Here is an 18784-nt window from a genome sequence, read left to right on the forward strand (position 1 = left end):
AAGTAAAAACTGAGTAAAGAGTAGCTGAAAAAACGAGGTGTGGTGGCTCAGCATATAATCCTAGCTACCTGGAAGGAAGAGATGGGGGAAACACAATGGCTGACCACTTTGTCATCCCCAGCAACACAGGGAAGCACAAGGAAGAGAAGATCAAAGGCCAGGCCAGTACAGGCATAAAAAAGTGAGACCCTACCTGGAAAATAATCAATGCAAAAAGGGACTGGAGGTATAGCTTCAGTGTCAGAGTGCCTGGATTGAAAGCATAAGGTTCTGAATTTGATACTGAGTACTGCGGAGGGAGGAAAAGGAAGAGGAGGAGGAGGAGGAAGAGGAGGAGGAGGAGGAGGAGGAGGAGGAGGAGGAGGAGGAGGAGGAGGAGAAAGAGGAGGAGGAAAAGAAAAAAGGGGCTGGGAGCATGGCCTAGTATGTGGCCTAGTGGTAGAGTGCTTGCCTAGCATGCACAAAGCCCTGGGTTGGATTCCTCAGTACCACATACACAGAAAAAGCCAGAAATGGTGCTATAGATCTAGTGGTAGAGTGCTAGCCTTGAGAAAACTCAAGGACAGTGCCCAGGCCCTGAGTTCAAGCTCCGGGACTGGCAAAAATTTAAATTAAATTAAATTTTAAAAAAGACTGAGAACCCAAGAAGGACCAACCTGGGTAGAAAGTACAGATGTGACATTAATTGGCTGGGCATGGTGGTATATATCTATAATTCCAGAACTCAGTAGGCTGAGGCAAGAGGATCCAGAGTTTGAGGAAACTCTGGGCTATGACACTATGTTTCAAAATCAAACCAAGGAAAAGACACCGTAAGCAAGACACAGCTAGAGATGTATGACAGGCTCACAACCCAGCACCACCAAGAAGACAGAACTTAATATATCCTTGCTCCCATAGCATTCAGGATATGTCCCCTACACAGGACAACTGAGCCCATCAGAGAAGGACCTCAGGACCAGAAGGAATTTCATACTATAGAAGGCCAAAACTCCAAGCCCAGCTAGAGGAGCCCTTGCTTCCTGGCCTAGGACAACAAGTGTCCACCAGTCCCTGCAGTCCAGCCTGAGCCTGGAGGAGCTCCCATTAGTCATCAGGCTTTCTCAGGTCCTCCTGAGTCACTGCTTTGGCCTCCATGTTCTTCTGGTAGACTAACATCAGTCTCCACAATTTAAGATCACTTACTCCTCTGATCAAAAAAGAAAGAAAATCTGGACTTCACTGTACAACCAGTAGGTCAAACCAGGTGTAAAGCAAAGGATCCAATCTTGAATACGCAGATCCAGGCAGCGAAGAGAAAGGACTGGAGAAGTCTTAGAACTTTCTCTTCCTCACTAAGAGGAAGCGTAGATTCTCTAACTGGGTTCTTGACCCTCGGAGGCTGGCGGAAAGGAATCACTGGAGAGGATCTGAGAAGATTCACACCGGATTTGAGTATATCTAACTGAAAACCATCACAGGCTACTGAGACATGCCAGTACAACCTGGACACTTCCTGAAGCCTCACCAAGACTGTCCAGCAGATGTTGCTCAGATGATACCTTCAAATGGCCACTTCTGCTCTGAGAAGTGAAAGAACATAGAACGAGCTGCGGATGTCCAAGGCATTGCCACTGAACTCCACCAGGCGTGCAAATTGCGGGTGTGCTGATTCTCCCCGAGGGCAGCCTGAGGCTGGGCCATCAGCAATCCCCGCAGCCTCAGTTTTGAAGCAGGCAAGCGCCTCGGGCTCTGGGACACACCCCCAGCCCAAGGCCTCCACGGATGCAGGTGTAGGACCGGACAGTAGAAGAGCCTGGGCTACAGGCTGGTGATCAGGCTGCACAGGGAAGCCTCTCCCCGTTCCCTGACAGGAGCAAGCCTAGACTGCCCCAGAACGCGGGTGGGCCACCCACCGGGATCCCACGGCGACCCGTCTCACCTTGCACTTAAAGCCGGCGGCTGTCGGCAGGAGCTCCCTCAGCAGGGCTTTGGCCACCTCGCGGCTGGCCTCCTCGCTCACGAAGTGCAGGTTAAGCACCTCGTGCGCCTCGAACTTGGCGAGGCGCAGCAGCGAGCTCAGCGCGACGCGGGCCTTGGCCTGCAGCGCGGCGTTATGCTCCGCCTTGGTGAACATCATCAGAAGGTGATAATCGAGGGGGCCGGCCGCTCCGCTCTCCAGGCTCTTGGCCTTGGGCCCCGGAGGAGGCGCCAGGGACCCCCTGGCCAGCTCCAGCGCGGGCGGCGAGGGCGCGGCGGGGACCCCGGCGCGGGCCTCCTTCAGCCTCTTGGTGGCGCTCGAGAAGGTCTCCCGGCCCGAGCCCAGGTAGTAGAAGGCACAGACGGCGAGCGCCGCGGCCAGCAGCAGCGCGCAATAGTGGGAGCGCACCGCGCCCAGGCGCGCCATGGCCCCAGCGCATGAGGGCGCGCCCCGGAGGAGGCTCATGCGCCCCAAATCCGCGGGCCCAGCGACCGGGAAGCCCAACGAGACACACTCTCGGGACCACCTAGCCCGGGCGCCAGGAGGCGGCCATGGCAGGGGCGGGGCGGCGCTGCCGAGAGCCAATCACAGATGCGGGTGCGCGGGAGGCAGGGCGGGCGCGCGCCCGGCGGCCGCCGGGTCCTAGATGCAGAGGCCTAAGCCGTGTCCTACAGCTCAAATGGGAAGTGTGAGCTGAAACCCGGGCCAGGCGAAGGGGAGCCAGCTCCGCATCTGTGGGAACAAGGGCTCCTTGCTGGCTCAGTCCCACAGACTGGATGGCGAAGCTGATCCTTAAAGGAACTGAGGTACCCCAACAAGAAGACAAGGGGAAATTTTTATCTGTACTTTAAATTTTTGGGAGACTTTATTGTCCTCTTTCCCATGCGTTCACCTCTTGAAGACTAGCTGTGACTGAGGAATTTAAACTAAATTGATAACACGAAGTGAAAATTGTCTCCATGTACTTGACACCTCCGAAATAGACCAGAGGGACTCTGTTGCCCAAAATGTTGTGATCCGTTCAGGGAGTCCCTGAATTGTATTACTCAAGATTGTGGTGTCAAGTGTTTGGTGCTTGTTTTTCTCTTTTCAACAGGCTTCAACATGATAGAAATCCCACGCCAGGTTTGGGGGCTCATGCCTATAATCCTAGTTACTCAAGTGGCTGAGATACATCCAAAAGAGGATTGCAGATCTAGGCCAGCCAGGGTAAAAAGAAGAAAAAAAAAAAAATTCCCCAAGACCTATGAGAAGGAAGACTGGGGTTTAGAAAACCTAGTAAAACTTGAGGTGCTATTTCAAAAATTACTGGAGCAGAAGGGCTGGAAGTGTGGCTTAAATGGCAGGTGCCTGGCCAACCTGAGTTCAAACCCCAGTACCACCAAAAAATGAAGAGCCTAATAGGTCCCAAGGAGTCTTTCAAATTAATAGAATCACACCAAGATAACTTGCTAAGGTCACACAGCTAGCCTGTGGGCAGTTTTTGACCCTAGTCAGACACTGCCAGGCAGCTAATTTCAATCTTTAAGAATTAATGATGCCAGGCATGGTTGGTGGCTCATGCCTGTAATCCTAGCTACTCAGGAGGCTGAGATCTGAGGACCAAGATTCAAAGCCAGCCTGGACACAAAAGGACCTGAGACTCTTATCTCCAATTAACCTCTAGAAAACAGAAGTAGGACTTGGATCAAGGATACCATAGCTGAAGAGCTCTGGGACAATGCCCAGGCCCAGGGGTAAGAGCAGTAGCCGTAAGCTGAAGAAGTCAGGGAGAGCACCCAGGCCCAGTTCAAGCTCCATGACCCCCCAACAAAAAAAAAGAATCAATGACATAACAAGAGTTCTGAAGTAAACCCTCACAAGTAGTCTGGATGTTTGAAAGAGGTAGAGGTTAAAAGCATGTACCAATGCGTACCCACAGACTTTTCACACACACACAAAGAAAGTCCAAGAATTAAGAAGCGTAACAAATAAAAAAGAAGACTAAAATATCAATATGGCCATCTTAACTGAACTAATCAATAAACAAAATGAACATATGCTGGTTTGGAAGGGTTATAAAGATAGATTAACAGACATACCTATAAAGCAATTCACAATGAAGTAGAATTTCTCAGCAGAAAACAACAATGCCAGAGGTGAATTTTTTATTGATTATGGTAATTTTTCAGCATACAAAGTAATCAAGTATAGTATTTACAATTCTTACATAATGTACATTTTAGAATAACTATAAAGATAATGTATTTTGTTCCATTTACAGTAACAAGCTATAGTAAGACTACATTCATGAATTAGATACAAATCCTCTACATACTAATAAAAAGTAAATGGAGTGTTGGTTATACATTCTTTAAAAGACAACTTCTCAGGTAGCAAGAAATCTTACATACTGTTTTTGACTGGAATGATCCAGAAATACCACAAAGCACACATAAACATACATGAAAAAGTAGTTCATTATTTCCGGAAATTAACCTTTAGCCTCTGTGTAAAATACATGATGCCAATGACGTTTATAATTAGCAAGCTTTCCCTGTTTAAAACTAATGTTCACAACAGGAATGAGGAAATATAAGAAAAATCTAGACAATCTGACAATAAAAATGTTAATGCAGACAAAATTATATTTTAATCTGCTTTATTTGTAAACAGAAAACAGTCTTTACAGATGTCAGGATTCAGCCAAACAGAATCCAAGCCTCTTTTAGTTTAGTTTTCACTTGTAAACATCAAGCAGTTGATAAATGGGGAGTTTGTTAGCTTTAAAATGTTTCACTTTTATTGCTTGCTTTTGCAAAAATGTAAAATATATTTTGATGCCTTAAAATTCCAACCTGTCTCTTCATCCAGGTTCTCTCTGTAACCAAACACAAGGGAAAGCTGCTGCTATACAATGATTTCAGATCATTTCATGGTACAAGTAAAGTGCCTGTGACTTACAGTCATAATTGAGTTCTGCCACCAACTAACAAGCCAAGTGACTACCTCTATAGAACATGAGGAGCAAACCAGGATCAAAGAGCAGACCAAGTGGAAACTCATAAATGCAGGCCTTTAGAAGCACTACAGGAAGTTCAGGACAAAAGGTAATGTATCTGCAAGTAGCAAAACATACACAAAAGGATGCTTTCATACTTTTACTTTGTTTCATCCACTCATTAATTTGTGAGAAGTCCTGAATCCAAAATGGAAAGAAAGACTTGACTACTAGTCCATTGCTCTTTCCATTATATAATGCAATTCTAAGGTCATTCTGGACACATAATTCTATTTAAAAAAAAATCATCTTTCTAACTTACATCCATAGTCAAAAGTGCAATCATACAAAAAAGTAAGTATGACAATGTAACAGTGATCTTGGAATGCCTGATTATCCAAAATGTGGCAAATTTAGTCTTCAACTCAATTTGGTTTATTATGAACATACCTAAAATGCATACATAAAATTGTATTTTAAAATACCACTAACATTACAAACGTAAGTCATTCAAATTGTGAAGGTCTAGATTTTTTTCCAAATGCATTTAAGAACAAATGAAGTATACATTATAAAGTTAAGTCTATATGTTTGGAAAGAAAAACAACACAAAGTTCACTAAAATCTACAGTGAAGACCAGTATAGGTCAGGCACACTGCAATAAAATAAATCCCTGGAAATTTCTGGATTTCTAAGGATTGCAGAAGTAATTCCACTTCAGGAATATTAAAAATGTAATGTTGCAATGAAACATTGCAAATAACTACTCAATTACCTTTAGTCTGGCTATGAAATGAAATTGCAACTTATGAGCTCTTCATATGCTGTTTATTTTGATACTAATATAATTTTTAAGTAGTGAGCTAATGACAATGAGCTAACAAAACAATATAAAGAACCAGAAACTCTTATCAGTAGATTAGTAGTGAACAAAAAACAAAGAACAATCACACTAAGAGGCCCCAGTATGATTAGCATTGGTTGTACATAATTTCCCAGCAGACTTCACAACAGAAGAAAACTCCTTTTTGTTATGGTATAAAAGCTATTAACACAGCAAGTTTTACCTAAGAATCAACCTACCTTGTAACTATTACAGTCTAGCAGTTTCCTCTATCCTTTCTGCTAAATTTAGTCTAGATAGCCAGTGGGCTCAGCACAATCAAGTCCCAGAAATGAATTTTTGTTACCTGTCTCCCTATTAAAGATGTAGCTTTCTTTGAAGGTATTAAGCAATTAAGTAGGTTACTTAGTAAGTAAACACCACCTTGAAAACACATGACTGGGGCCATTGGGGTCATTGTTTAAGCAAGAATTGCCCTAGGGTGTCTCTGAGACCTCAGAGTTCAGCTCCAGCACTAAGGCTAATACAAGGGGAAACATCCTCCACATGACCCAAGATCAGGAACGACCGGAGAGTGAAGTCCAGATTAAAGCCAAAGTGGGCACTACAGAGGAGATGTGAGGCAAACTTTCTCTTCTCTTCCCTGTCTTCCTTTCTTGGTTTGTTTAATCTGTCTCTCTTCTTTGAGCTTTTAGGACAATTTATTTCAGAGTACACTCTAATAAAAATGTTACAAATCAGACTTTCCCCTTTAGGTACAGTACAGATGAGTCCATGTGATCTGTAATTCCAAGGTGGAATTGGAAACAATGTTCCTTTTAGGCTGTAATTAAAAATAATGCTCAAAAACTAATATTTGTTCAAGAGACAATTCAAAATGCATCTTTAATCATTATCTAACATGTAGTGACTATTATAAAACAAGTATCACATGCTTGAAATTTGGCTAAATTATGGAAGATTTTCTGTGATATGAATTTATTTCCATTTACTTCCTGCTTAGATTCTGATTTATGGGAAGAAAGGGAATATGATAAATTTCATTATCTGACTAAATATAATTTCTTTTTTACAATTTTTAAAAGCCTTTAATTTAGAAACAGTATCAATAGTATTACTTTCACATTATTCCTAAAAGAAGATAGACTTGTCAAAATTGGGAACGACAAACTACTTGATTTATTCTACTGTCTCAATGAGGCATGCCAATCTAAGATGGAATCAGACTGATTTATAGCACATACTTGAAAAATAAGTATACTCATTCTGGAATTTGAAGGTCTATGGTTCATGTAATCAAATTCTAAAGTGATACAAGTAATAAAACTGTGAATAGAATACAAGATAGATAAAGAAAAAATTAAAAGGAACTTACTGCTTTATATTTTGTATAAACCAAGAAAAAAAAGCTTTTCTTTCTCCTGTATAAAGAGATTTTTCCTTTCACCAGGAGCAACAGCAAAAAATGTATCTTACAAAGACAAATTTCAAGTATAATTTTGATGACAGCATAATTTGCAACATGCAAGTAACCTTTGAAACGTTTTATTACATTGATATTAATTCATAAAGGTTTTAGGAAATCAGCCCCCAACAATGAAGAACTACAACTTCTGAACTGGAATTTTTTGGTGATTAAAAAACAACAAGGAAGATGAGCACTAGTGGCTCACACCTGTAATCTTAGTGACAACTCAGGAAGCTGAGATCTGGTCCAAGGTTTGAAGACAGCCGAGGAAGAAAAGTCCTTGAGACTTATCTCCAATTAGCCAAGCCCTCCCCACCAAGAAAAAAAAAACAAAAACCTCAAAGTGGCGCTGTGGCTCACATAGCAGAGTGCTATGTGAAAACCTCAGGGACAGTGCCCAGGCCCCAGGACAAGGAAAACAAAAAAACAAGAGTTCTTTGCTTCATAAACATGCAGTAAATTAAAAGACTTAACTTGGTCTACTTGTACAGCCATAATATATACATATTTATGTATACATAAATACACACATGCATATATATACACATGCATACATGCGTGTGTGTGTGTGTGTGTGTGACAACTGAATTGCCTAAGGAATGCAATGTCATTTCTGAGCAATGGATCAAAGAATATTTTCTAGTTCCAATTAAGTAACACATTGTGCGTATGGTAGCTGGGCTACCAATATACCACTTTCTGAACCACCAAAAATCATTAGGGAAGATAAGGAAAAGATGCATTCCTGACACAGGAGGGTGATGGCTTCCTCATGACGAAGGCATGCTTGACTAACTGGTCTTGGGCAGGTGGACAAGGAAGAAACCCCAAGGCTATCACCCACTAGCAAAAGAAGATGCTAACCTCTTAGCATCTTGAAGTCTGGAAAAGGCCTAAACCTAGACTCAAATTTTAACTACAAAACAGGCTTTAAACAAAACAGTAAAATGAAACTAAAAAAAGCTGTAAAAATAGTTCCCTCTTCCAACTATATGAGGTGTATGTTTTAATTTTTTTAAATATCAACAAATGTGTACCTTTTCCAAAAAAATTCAATATCTACCAAAATTGTGTAAGCAGATATAAAGCAGTAAAAAATTATGAGTTTTAGGCTATATACATTAGGAATTAATCAAATATCAAATTTTTCCCTTAAAAATTTCAAAATTTCTGTGAATCTTGCTGAAAACGATTTAGTTTTTCTGGGTTATTAGATGCCATTTGTGAAAAGTCACGAAAAATGTCCTGGTACGTTTCATCACCTGCATGAAAATAAAAGGACAGTTTTAAAATATATACAATTAGAACATTAATAAAAACAACTTTCATTCTTATGACTTATGACTCTGCTTTATACTCCATTATATTAAAATATCTGTGCACATGAGCATTTTTAGAAGAAAAAAATTCAAACTAGATACAAATGCAAGAAAAATGTATAATGAAAAGAGAAACTATACCTGAAAAAAAGTACCTCAGATGCAGCCACAGAGGAAAGCTCAAAGTTAGAAAAGAGTAGAGATGCAAGTGTTCAAAGCGATGCAAAGAAAGACATTTATTAACATATAAGAAATAAAAATAGTTCTAAATAAGGTAAACAAGATATCCTTTATAAATGTTTTGATAAAGGCCAAAAAATGATCAAAACCAAATACTAGTATTTCTGATGGATGCAAGTTATTAACAAGAGAAAATATAATCAGGTGGAAAATGCTTTCTACTGTAATACTATCATTTAATTATAAGTAGTTTGAATTAGCTAATTCCTTAAACTTTAGTGCTTAGGATGAATATGCCTAACCCACTGCTTACTAAGTTTATAAAATAACAAACTACTTACAAAGTAAGAAAACTACTACTAAATCAAAGTTTAACACTGTTATAGCTTGCTGTGTACTGTAGGGTTATATAAACAAAAATGCTATGAAAACATGGGAATAACAGAGACATTTGTTAAGAGAAATAAACATTTGGACCCAGGTAAATATTCTTATATAGAAGCAGCAATAGACAAACATAGCATACTGAATACAGTTAATCTTACCATGAGAAACTATATGTACACATACCAATCAGTCCCTCAAACAAAGGAGTCTTATTTTCAAGATAACTCATTCATCACGAATGCTTTCTGCTAAACATTAGCTTTATATAGACATAGGCATAATCTTGTTCTCAAGATTTTGGGATAAAACACTGATTTAAATGATTATTATTGCAACATGGTTTGCTAATTATTTCCCATAAAATATCTTGCATCCATCTAATAAACTCATGCTATAGTTGCTGTCAGTGCATTAGCTGTGTTATGTTTAAAAAGTGAGATTGCTCAGGCAATCTATGATATACCAAAAGCTAGAATTAGAAAACTGTTGGGGAAAGAGATAAAGATCTAGTAAAAAGGCCTACTAGCACAACCCAAGAATTTTAATAAAAATGTTTAATACTTAGTCTTTTTTAATATTTAGTTGACATAAAAAGCAAATTTTTAAACCCCTATACAGTTTTCATTTAGCCCTGGAAATTTAATCATGACCTGAAATAATTCAATAGAAGAGGAGAAGGAGGAAGAGGAGGAGGAGGAGAAGGAGGAGGAGGAGGAGGAGAAGGAGGAGGAGAAGGAGGAGGTGGTGGAGGTGGTGGTGGTGGAGGAGGAGGAGAACAGACTGGTTGAGAATAAGAGCTAGAGCTAAAGTACATCATTAGTAGGATATGAAACTAAAGGCTGACCTACTGGAACAAATGGTACAACAACCAATTACAACAACCCAGTTATGCTCAGAACTTCTTAAGTGTACTTCCACACTAAGACAAGCTACAAACTATGCCCGTTTCCAGACATTCTAAAAGATACAAAACAAAGTGAAAAAAGATCAACATTAAATAACAATTAACAAACCATACAAAATATTTTTAAAACTTTCTTACTTTTAGATGTTGAATTAAAGTATGTAAAATATTTATTGTAAACATTAGAAATATTTTTAAATACTATTTAAACTAGATAGTCTAGAGTTTTACTTTCCAGGAAAGTTTAAAGTGCAGATTATAATACAAAAATACCACACTAATTTTACCACTCAACACGAAAAGTAACTGAAAAGGCACACATTATACATTCAGAAGAAACAGGAAGAAGGTTCTAGCAGTTGTTAATGCCAAGTAGTTCACAGATAGCACCAGATGAGCATTCTCAAGGGCAGTACAATGGGAATATATGGCTTCTACAGTCAGCAATGCATATTTTGCAGAACAAGTTGTGAGTTTATGGTTTTATAGGTTTTTTTAAATCATCTATTATCTAGTCCACAAGTACATTTTAGTAGGTCCATTGTACCATGCAAAACAAATGTTAAGACCTTTTACTTGCTGAATTAAATGCTCCTTAAAGGAAAGTGTTGGTGCTGTAATAGTCACGGGTTTCACTAACAGGATATGTTTAAAAAGGATACACAAAGAAAGAAGTTTTCATCTTCATACAGAAAACTTTTTGTTACCATTCAGTTTCTAACAAAATATTATTTAATGTATTGTTAATATGACACCTTTCTTAAATCTCAAACTATTTTGTCAAAAGCAAATGCTATAAAACAAAACAATGACTAAGATAATTGTTCCAACTTACAGAAATTTAAGTTCAATGTTATTATTCAAAATTTAAGTAGAACTTTAATCACTTGGAATATTTCCCTAGGCAAATACAATTTGTCTACACTAGAACACATAAATAAAACCCAGAATATACAGTCCTGGAATGGTTCCAGAAGTGCACTGCACAGTCTATTACAAATGAAGACAACTAATCATTCGATATTTGTAATGCTAAGTAAGCTAAGCATATTCTTTAAAACACTGAACCACATTTTTCCCTTCAGAAGAGTTAGCTTTTCTCTGTACCTGGTCATTTCTGAGTTTTTAAAATGTAGACTGAAAGTATGATGTGCACACCTCTAAGTTCAGCTACTTTGGAGGCTAAGATTGGGAGTTTGAGGTCAGCCCAGGCAAAAAAGTAGTTAAGATCCCCATCTTAACCATAAGCCGAGCATGGTGGTACATACCTGTCATCTCAGTTATGAGGGAAATATAGGTAAGAGGATCATAGTTTGAGGCCAGCCCCAGACAAAAACATGAGACCTAATTGGAAAAATAACCAAAAAAGCAAAAAGGAGCTAGGGGAGTGGCTCAAGTGGTAGAACACCTGCCTAGCAAGTGCAAAGCCCTGAGTTTAAACTCCAGAACTGCCAATGGTAATAATAGTAGTAATAATAATATAATAACAGGAATAATAATAATAATTGTTGTTGTTTCCATACTGATGGTTAAAATGCATTCTCAATTTTTGGTGTTTAAAATATCCATCACAATACCAATTTGGGTGATTCAAGAGTTTACTGAGTTTATTTTTAAAAGTAACTTGGTCAAAGAATAGCAACAAGTGTCTCTTATCCCCAGGTGATCATAGTACTCTCCTGCTAGCTCTTGGTTTGTAACAGTTTCTTCCTATAGCTAATTAGATCAGCTACATACTCATATATCCAGGAGTCCTTCCTAAGCCTGTGATTCTCAACTGGCTGAGAACTTGCCAACCACTAAGAAGAGTCACAATGCCAGAAACTAGGAACCACCAGTTTTCCAACAGTGAAGAGTAGGTATGCTACTTCCCTCACTCACTCAGGCCTCTGAGAATCTTGGCGACTGCTAAAGAGGAATATGTCCTCCTTTCAGAAACTGTGTGCTCTTAAAATTGTCTTGCAAAAATTGAGGAGTACTAGGTCCTTAGAGTTGTAGATAGAAGTTCCGAAATAGTTTCCTAGAAATAAGTTCATGATTGCCAAGCAATTATAGCTAAGTCTTTTAAATGACAGAGCTCTTCATAACCAATAGACTAAAAAATCTTACACAATTTAGGACAATTTTTCTAAGAAGGGATGCCAATAAAACAATCAGTCAATGTCTGAGAAAAGAAAAATGAACAGATAAGCAGAGGAAAAAAAATAAACAGCTGCTGTCAGATCAAACATATCTGCTTTCCAAAGACTAAAGGAAAAAAAAAACAAAAAAAGCAAGCAGAGGGCAAATGTTGTGTCATTTCATCATGTCACTTGTATAACATGAAAGTTATTGTGCCTTAAATAGTAGGCCCTGAAACAAGTCAAAAATCTAGCATTTTCAAGATGATCCCCAAATGTGAGAAAAAAATCTCTTTTTATTCTGATGTACTATTTGCAGAATACTGATCAAAATTTTCAACATCTAAATTAAAAACTTTTTTACTAATAGTAAGATTTGTTTTAAAATGGGTACCCTTTTACAATTTTTCAATAAAATGTTTTTCTTTTGATAGATGGAAGTTCATACACTTACATATAAAATTAAGACATACTCAACAGTGAAAGAGACATTAGAATCCTCCTATATGCTGGCAGAAGCAGCCCAAGTAATTTGGGCTGAGCTACCAGCAGCAGGAACATAGAGGTTGTTCTGTCCTGCCAAGTTTCCAACTCCAGAGAAGAGTTGACCACTGACTTACGATCTAATCAGCTGGCTGAACTTCCATCAGCAAATGCCTTAATGAAAGAACAGCTGACTAAATAAGATTTTAGGGAAAAAAATACTGTTTAACTTAAAATCTTGAAGTTCACTATTACCTCACAAATGTCTTTGATCAGTATTATTTAAAGTGCTTAAACACAAAGGCCTAAAAAATGGCCTAGTAATACTATCACTGACATATATCTATTACAAAATTATAAGTTATTTAAACTCTAACATTCAAGTTTGAAACAAATGGGCAAAGTCCAGAATCAACACCAGAGCTTCACCTGTAATCAGCACTCTTAGGTCTCAGAATATCACTAGTCAGTAGCACATAAGATCCATAGGATTCAAGTGGGACATTCTACATTACAAGTATCCAGCTGAAGTGCCTCTAGTCTCTAAATCCATACTTGTTTCCTATTAAATTAGGCTGAAAATAAGTAAAGAAATACAACTTCCTGAAGGAAAGAATGGCCTTACATGGATATTAGTTATATATTAATCTAGTTAAATTAAATGACTGGTGATAGTAGAAAGCACAGAAATTTCAAAACAAACTTAATAGGAAGAAGAGATAATACTGCCAGGTCAGCTTAAAAATCATGTTACAAGTAACTTTTAAAAAAAATCAAATGTTCTCATTGGAAACTGACCATGTTTTAGGTATTCTGGTCGTGAATTCTTGAATTTTTTCTTAACATGTATATGAATTTAAAGGATTTATATTAGTAATTCAAATTCATGGAGCTACAGATCCAACAATTATTCTCTTCTTTGTGAAGAATATCTAATCAGTATGAGTTCAAAGAGAAGAAAGTAATCAGTTACATTTCTTTCTTTCCTTGACATCTTGACTTACAGGTGAAAATTACTCAAAATGAGGTGATCATGAGTTGAGATTTCTCTAAGTCTATTTTACATAGGGTTCACAAAATATTGTTCTAAATACTTTTACTTATCCAACAAATATTTTACAGTTGCTAGGAGTAAAGATAAAAACAAGAACCTTCTCTTCAATCTTTTCAACTTATGCTATTTCCACTGTGGAGTTCTAAACTTACTGATAGATTTTTAGTTTAAACCTTCAACTCATTGAAAAACTGGAATACAAAACATCAATACATTTTTTTCTTGCTCTTTTCCATACTGACTTTTTATATGCCAAACACATGTGACATTTTTTTTCCCTGAACACACAATTTATAGAAATTCCCTGAATAACAAAAAGAAAACAACTCTGTTATATTCACTGGAAAACTAAAAAGAAAAACTAAAGGAAACAACTATTGTGCTGCTGTAAGTATATAAAGAATACTTCTATCATTCCATTCACTTCACTGGAATGTATATGGAAGACATCTGTACAGCAGAGAGGGATTCAGCAGCCAGAGTTAAATATAGCAAGTCAACATGTACTGTAATAGAAGTTATAAGTTTTTAAAGGCTCAGAATTAGCCACCCAAGAACTGTGTGATTTACAGTACATAGCGAACAATTCACAATTTACAAGTAGGTTATAAAATACTGTATTATCTCATTTGTTATCTAAAGATCTATGAATCTTCCAATTGTAAACTGATAAATTCCTGAATGCATTTTTTATACTGCATTTCAGTATGGTTATTAGTGGAATATTGACCTGGCTGTCCATAAAGTCCTTCTGATTCCCGCATTTCTTCATTCATTCTTGCTAAACGTAACCTAAAATCAAGCAAAAGGACATTTTAGATGAAGTTATACAAATGTTCATAAACCAATCAACTATATAAGAAGATAATACATGTACTAATATGGCTTTCTTTCCCTTATCAGTATTTGCCACAGAAACAAACTGGCTTTTAGCTTATAAGACCTAACAATCTGAGCTGACCAAAATAACTATCTCACCTTTACACAAATCTCATGAGAAAGGCTAGAGAAGATTTCTAACAAGTGTATTGCAGAACTCTGCAACTCTTTCATCAGCTCCTATGGCAATTAGCAATTGCTGCAATGACTGCTTCTACAGGATGGAAGCAATGGCCTGTTGTTTCACACCAGCTCACTGTGAAGTGAGGCAGTTACCAATACATAAACAACCTATGTTGTTTGTAGTTACTAGCAATTATTTTGATATATAAACATTATAAAATATGGCCATGGCTACCAAAGTTTTTTTTTCTAGGTTACCATATTGGCTATATATTCTGTTTTTTAGGTTATTTATCTTGGAACATACAGTGCTGGATTGAGAATTCAATTTTTCCTTTGCCTTTAAAAAAAAAAAACACTAACTTTAAAAACAACATGTGGAATGGGCAACCATCCTCTTTCTTTTTTATACTGCCTGCCTGGCCTTCTGAACCAGTCATCTTAGCTACTAGGCACATTGAAATTAGGAGGGTTTCAGTTCCAGGTCAGCCTGAGCAAAAAAATTCAAGATAGCCTGTCTCCACAGAAAAAGATAGGATAGAATATGCCTGTCATCCCAGCTACATACAGTCATCCAAGTAGCATATGGCTGTCATCTGAGCTAGCCCATGGTAAAAGTGAGACCCCCATCTCAACAATAACTAGAGCAAGGGCAAAGCTCTGAGGTCAAACTCCAGTATCACCAAAATCTTTTCTGAATTCTTATCTTTAGAAAACAGTACAGATTCTTATCCCTGTACAATGGCAATGCAACTTCACAAGTTAGTAGCATCGAAGTCCCTGTCCTTCAATTCATAAAATACTAATACTCCAGGTAGTAGTACAAGCCCAGCCCCAGTATTTAACATAACAGGTAAATAAACAGCTCCAGAGAGGTGATGACTCCTGTTTCCACTGGACAGGCAGTATGACAGAAGCTGCTAAGCACAAGGGCTTACAGTTAAGAGTTCTTGACTTAAGGTCCTAGCTACAGCATTCAATGATCTCTCAAAAGCTAATTGCTCAAATTATCTCTAAGATGAAGGTAATAAAAGGATACCTTCTAAGCTGGATGCTGGTGGCTCATACCTATAACCATAACTACTGAGGAGGCTAAGTGAGATCTGAGGATCATAGTTCAAAGCCCATGAAAGGCAGCAAAGCTCATGAGACTTTTATCTCCAATTAACAACCAACAATGTTATTCAAGCAGTAGAGTGCCAGCTTCAAGCACAGAAACTCAGGGATGGCACCGAGCCTCTAAGTTCAAACCCAGAACCAGCACACACATGTGTGCACACGCGCGTGCACACACACACACCCACACACACACACATCTTTACTTTTTTCATATAGTTTATTGTGCAAACCAAATCATGTATTCCATGGTACTAATTTGATGTACTTAAAGAAATGTAAGTCACACAATAAATTAACTAGATTAAAGTTCACACATAAGCATGAAGCTATAATGAATGCTGTGTACAAAAAACTGTATGGAAGGACCAAGCAAAAAGGAAATGCTTACAAGGTTACAATATCAGCATTGGCTGCTTCCACAGCTATGCTCAAAGGATCTTTCCCTTCCTCATCTGTGGCATGCTGATTGGCACCTCGCTTTAGGAATAAACATACTTGCCTGTTAAAGAAAACAAGACACTTTGAGATATGGCCAAAAAATAGAAAATGCTACCTGAGTTACAGAGGTTTTATTTTCACTAAAAATGCTTGATTCATTTTACAAATAATAAACAGACTCTACTTTTAACAATTCCACAATCATCTGGGCCAGGAGTTGGCCTAGTGGTAGAGTGCTTACCTAGCATGCACAAAGAACTGGTTTCAATTTCTCCCTCGGTACCACATACATAGAAAAAGCCATAAGTTTGGGTTAGGGATTTAGCTCATCAGAAAAGCCCTTGCCTGGCAAGTACAAGGCCCTGAATTTGGTCCTCAGCTCTAAAAAAACAAGTTATAAGTGGTGCTGTGGCTCAAGTGGTAGAACTCTCTAGCCTTGAGGAAAGCCCAAGGACAGTGCTCAGGCCCTAAGTGCATACTCCAGGACTGGCAAAAATAAATAAATGAATGAATGAATGATATTAATGACAGTACACATGTCTCTCATCGCAGCTGCTCAGAAAGCATAAGTAGGATGCTCATGGTCTGAAGCTGACCCGGGCAAAAGTATAAGATCTTTCCTGAAAACTAAGGAAAAAGAGATGGAGATGTGGTTTAAGTGACAGAGTACTTGCCTAGATAGCACTTGGTACTGAAATAAAGCCCTAGTACCTCCCCAAATAAGTAAATAATCATCTATGAATAGTGTACAAAGTCAACATTTTTATAGAAGTCTAGTTTTATGGCTTTATTGAGTATTAATATTACTCCATAAGCTAAACTGTCAGTTTCTCAAACTACTTTATATAACTTGACTAGCGGCTACAAAACAACAACAACAAAAAAAAAACAATAATTACAAAGTTACAAGATTCTCCTAAAATAGACTATGTGTGCATAGATAATGTATGCATAAATACACACACTCAAGGTTTCCAAATGACCACAATCTCAGAAATAGACAAAAGATAAAAACTGATACATTTAATAACAAGTCAAGGTAATTTTCATATCTGGAAAGAAACTGTAGATTTCATCTAATAAATTTTTTTCATTTATAATTCCATCATGAAACGTAAGTCATATGAATGCATCTCCTTACAAACACCTAATGACCTCAAAGTAAGAAAGTGCAAAATTTTGAAATATTTTTTCAAATAAAAACTACACGAATATGTAATCAACAGTTACCCTGTGTGTCCTAAGACGGTTGCATGGTGCAGCGGTCCTCGTCCTTGGACATCTCTTTGGTTCACATTAGCACCATTCTGTAGGAGGAACTCACATGTCACCAAAGAGCCCTGAAAGAGACAAAGCAGGTAACAACAATGTACCAATGCAAACAACAAGAAACAATAGTAATTTCTACTTTTCAAACAATATAATTTTATTCAAATAGCACTTCTATTTTCTCACCTCTAACACACAACCTAGCAAAAGCAGAGAAGACTTAAGTTGTATTTGTTTCTTCCCAACAACTACTTCCTGGTAAAGAGTTACTTGCCATTTGTGATTTTGCAACATTTTCTACTCTCATTTTACTTTTATTATCAGAATTCTTTATATTACTCCTCCACCACCACTATCACAAAGCCAAAGTACACAGAATCCTCTTTATTTTCCAACCCACCTCAGAATATTAATAATAAACCCATGTTCAAAATGAATGATAGTTTATATTTTTCTACCAAAAACTTCTTTGTTTCAATTCATACCCCTAATACAGCCTGAATGAGTGGTGTTGCTTTGTTTTCCTCTGAATTAGCCCAGTTCACATCTGCACCATGAGCCAAAGCTTCAGCCATTTTAGGAAGGTTCTTTTCATATGAAGCCCTATAAAGTTGAAGTCCTGGATTAAGATGTTTAGAGTCGAGAAACATGGAAGAATCTTGCCTCTCCCCTTCTGAAAAGCAAACAAATACTTGAATAAAAATGAGATCTTGATAAGGATCTTGTCTAGTAACTACAGAGTTTTACTTCGTAAGATGAAAAGAGGTCTTTGGGTGAATGGTGAAAATGATGAGAAAATGAAGTGAATATATGTATGCCCTTAATGCCACTCAATTGTACATTTAAAATTGGTTTGATAAATAATAAGACTAGTTTGTTATGTGTACTTTACTACAATTTAAAAAACAGTATGAAATTTGAGATATTAGTTTCTTTTGGTTTTTGTTTTTTTGTTGCTTGTGGGGCTTGAACTTGAGGCCTGGGCGCTGTCCCTGAGCTCTTCAGCCCAAGGCTACCACCCTACCCCTTGAGCCACAGCACCACTTCCAGTTTTCTGGTGGTTAATTGGAGATAAAAGTCTCATGGACTTTAGTGCCCAGGCTGACTTTGAACTGCCGGTCCTCAGATCTCAGCCTCCTGAGTAGCTAGGATTACAGACGTGAGCCACCAAGCCCGGTGAAATGTTAGTTTCTGATGTCATTAAGCAATGATAATAAGATGCATTTACACACAACTTTCTCTTTTTCTATAGACTT

At 38.0% G+C, this 18784-nt stretch overlaps 2 protein-coding genes across 9 annotated transcripts in view; both read right to left on the bottom strand.

The window, feature by feature from the left end:
• Xxylt1 (xyloside xylosyltransferase 1) overlaps positions 1-2504 on the bottom strand; it is a 123518-nt gene extending 121014 nt beyond the window's left edge. Inside the window, exon 1 of the mRNA XM_090344094.1 lies at positions 1922-2504. Coding sequence (XP_090200220.1) covers positions 1922-2425 — 504 coding nt within the window. The 5' untranslated portion in view covers positions 2426-2504. The remainder of the gene's footprint in view (positions 1-1921) is intronic.
• Positions 2505-4090: 1586 nt separating this feature from the next.
• The window catches only part of Acap2 (ArfGAP with coiled-coil, ankyrin repeat and PH domains 2), a 131163-nt gene continuing 116469 nt past the window's right edge, over positions 4091-18784 (bottom strand). For all 8 annotated transcript variants that reach the window (XM_090344105.1, XM_090344101.1, XM_090344110.1 and 5 more), the window contains 5 exons: positions 18014-18201; positions 17490-17599; positions 16210-16320; positions 14431-14492; positions 4091-8515 (listed from right to left, as the gene is read on the bottom strand). In XM_090344105.1, the coding sequence (XP_090200231.1) occupies positions 8415-8515; positions 14431-14492; positions 16210-16320; positions 17490-17599; positions 18014-18201 (572 nt within the window). In that variant the 3' untranslated portion in view covers positions 4091-8414. The remainder of the gene's footprint in view (positions 8516-14430; positions 14493-16209; positions 16321-17489; positions 17600-18013; positions 18202-18784) is intronic.

Source organism: Megascapheus bottae, chromosome 1 (assembly GCF_031878675.1).
Source record: "Megascapheus bottae isolate mThoBot1 chromosome 1, mThoBot2.hap1, whole genome shotgun sequence".
Taxonomy (NCBI): Eukaryota; Metazoa; Chordata; class Mammalia; order Rodentia; family Geomyidae; genus Megascapheus; species Megascapheus bottae.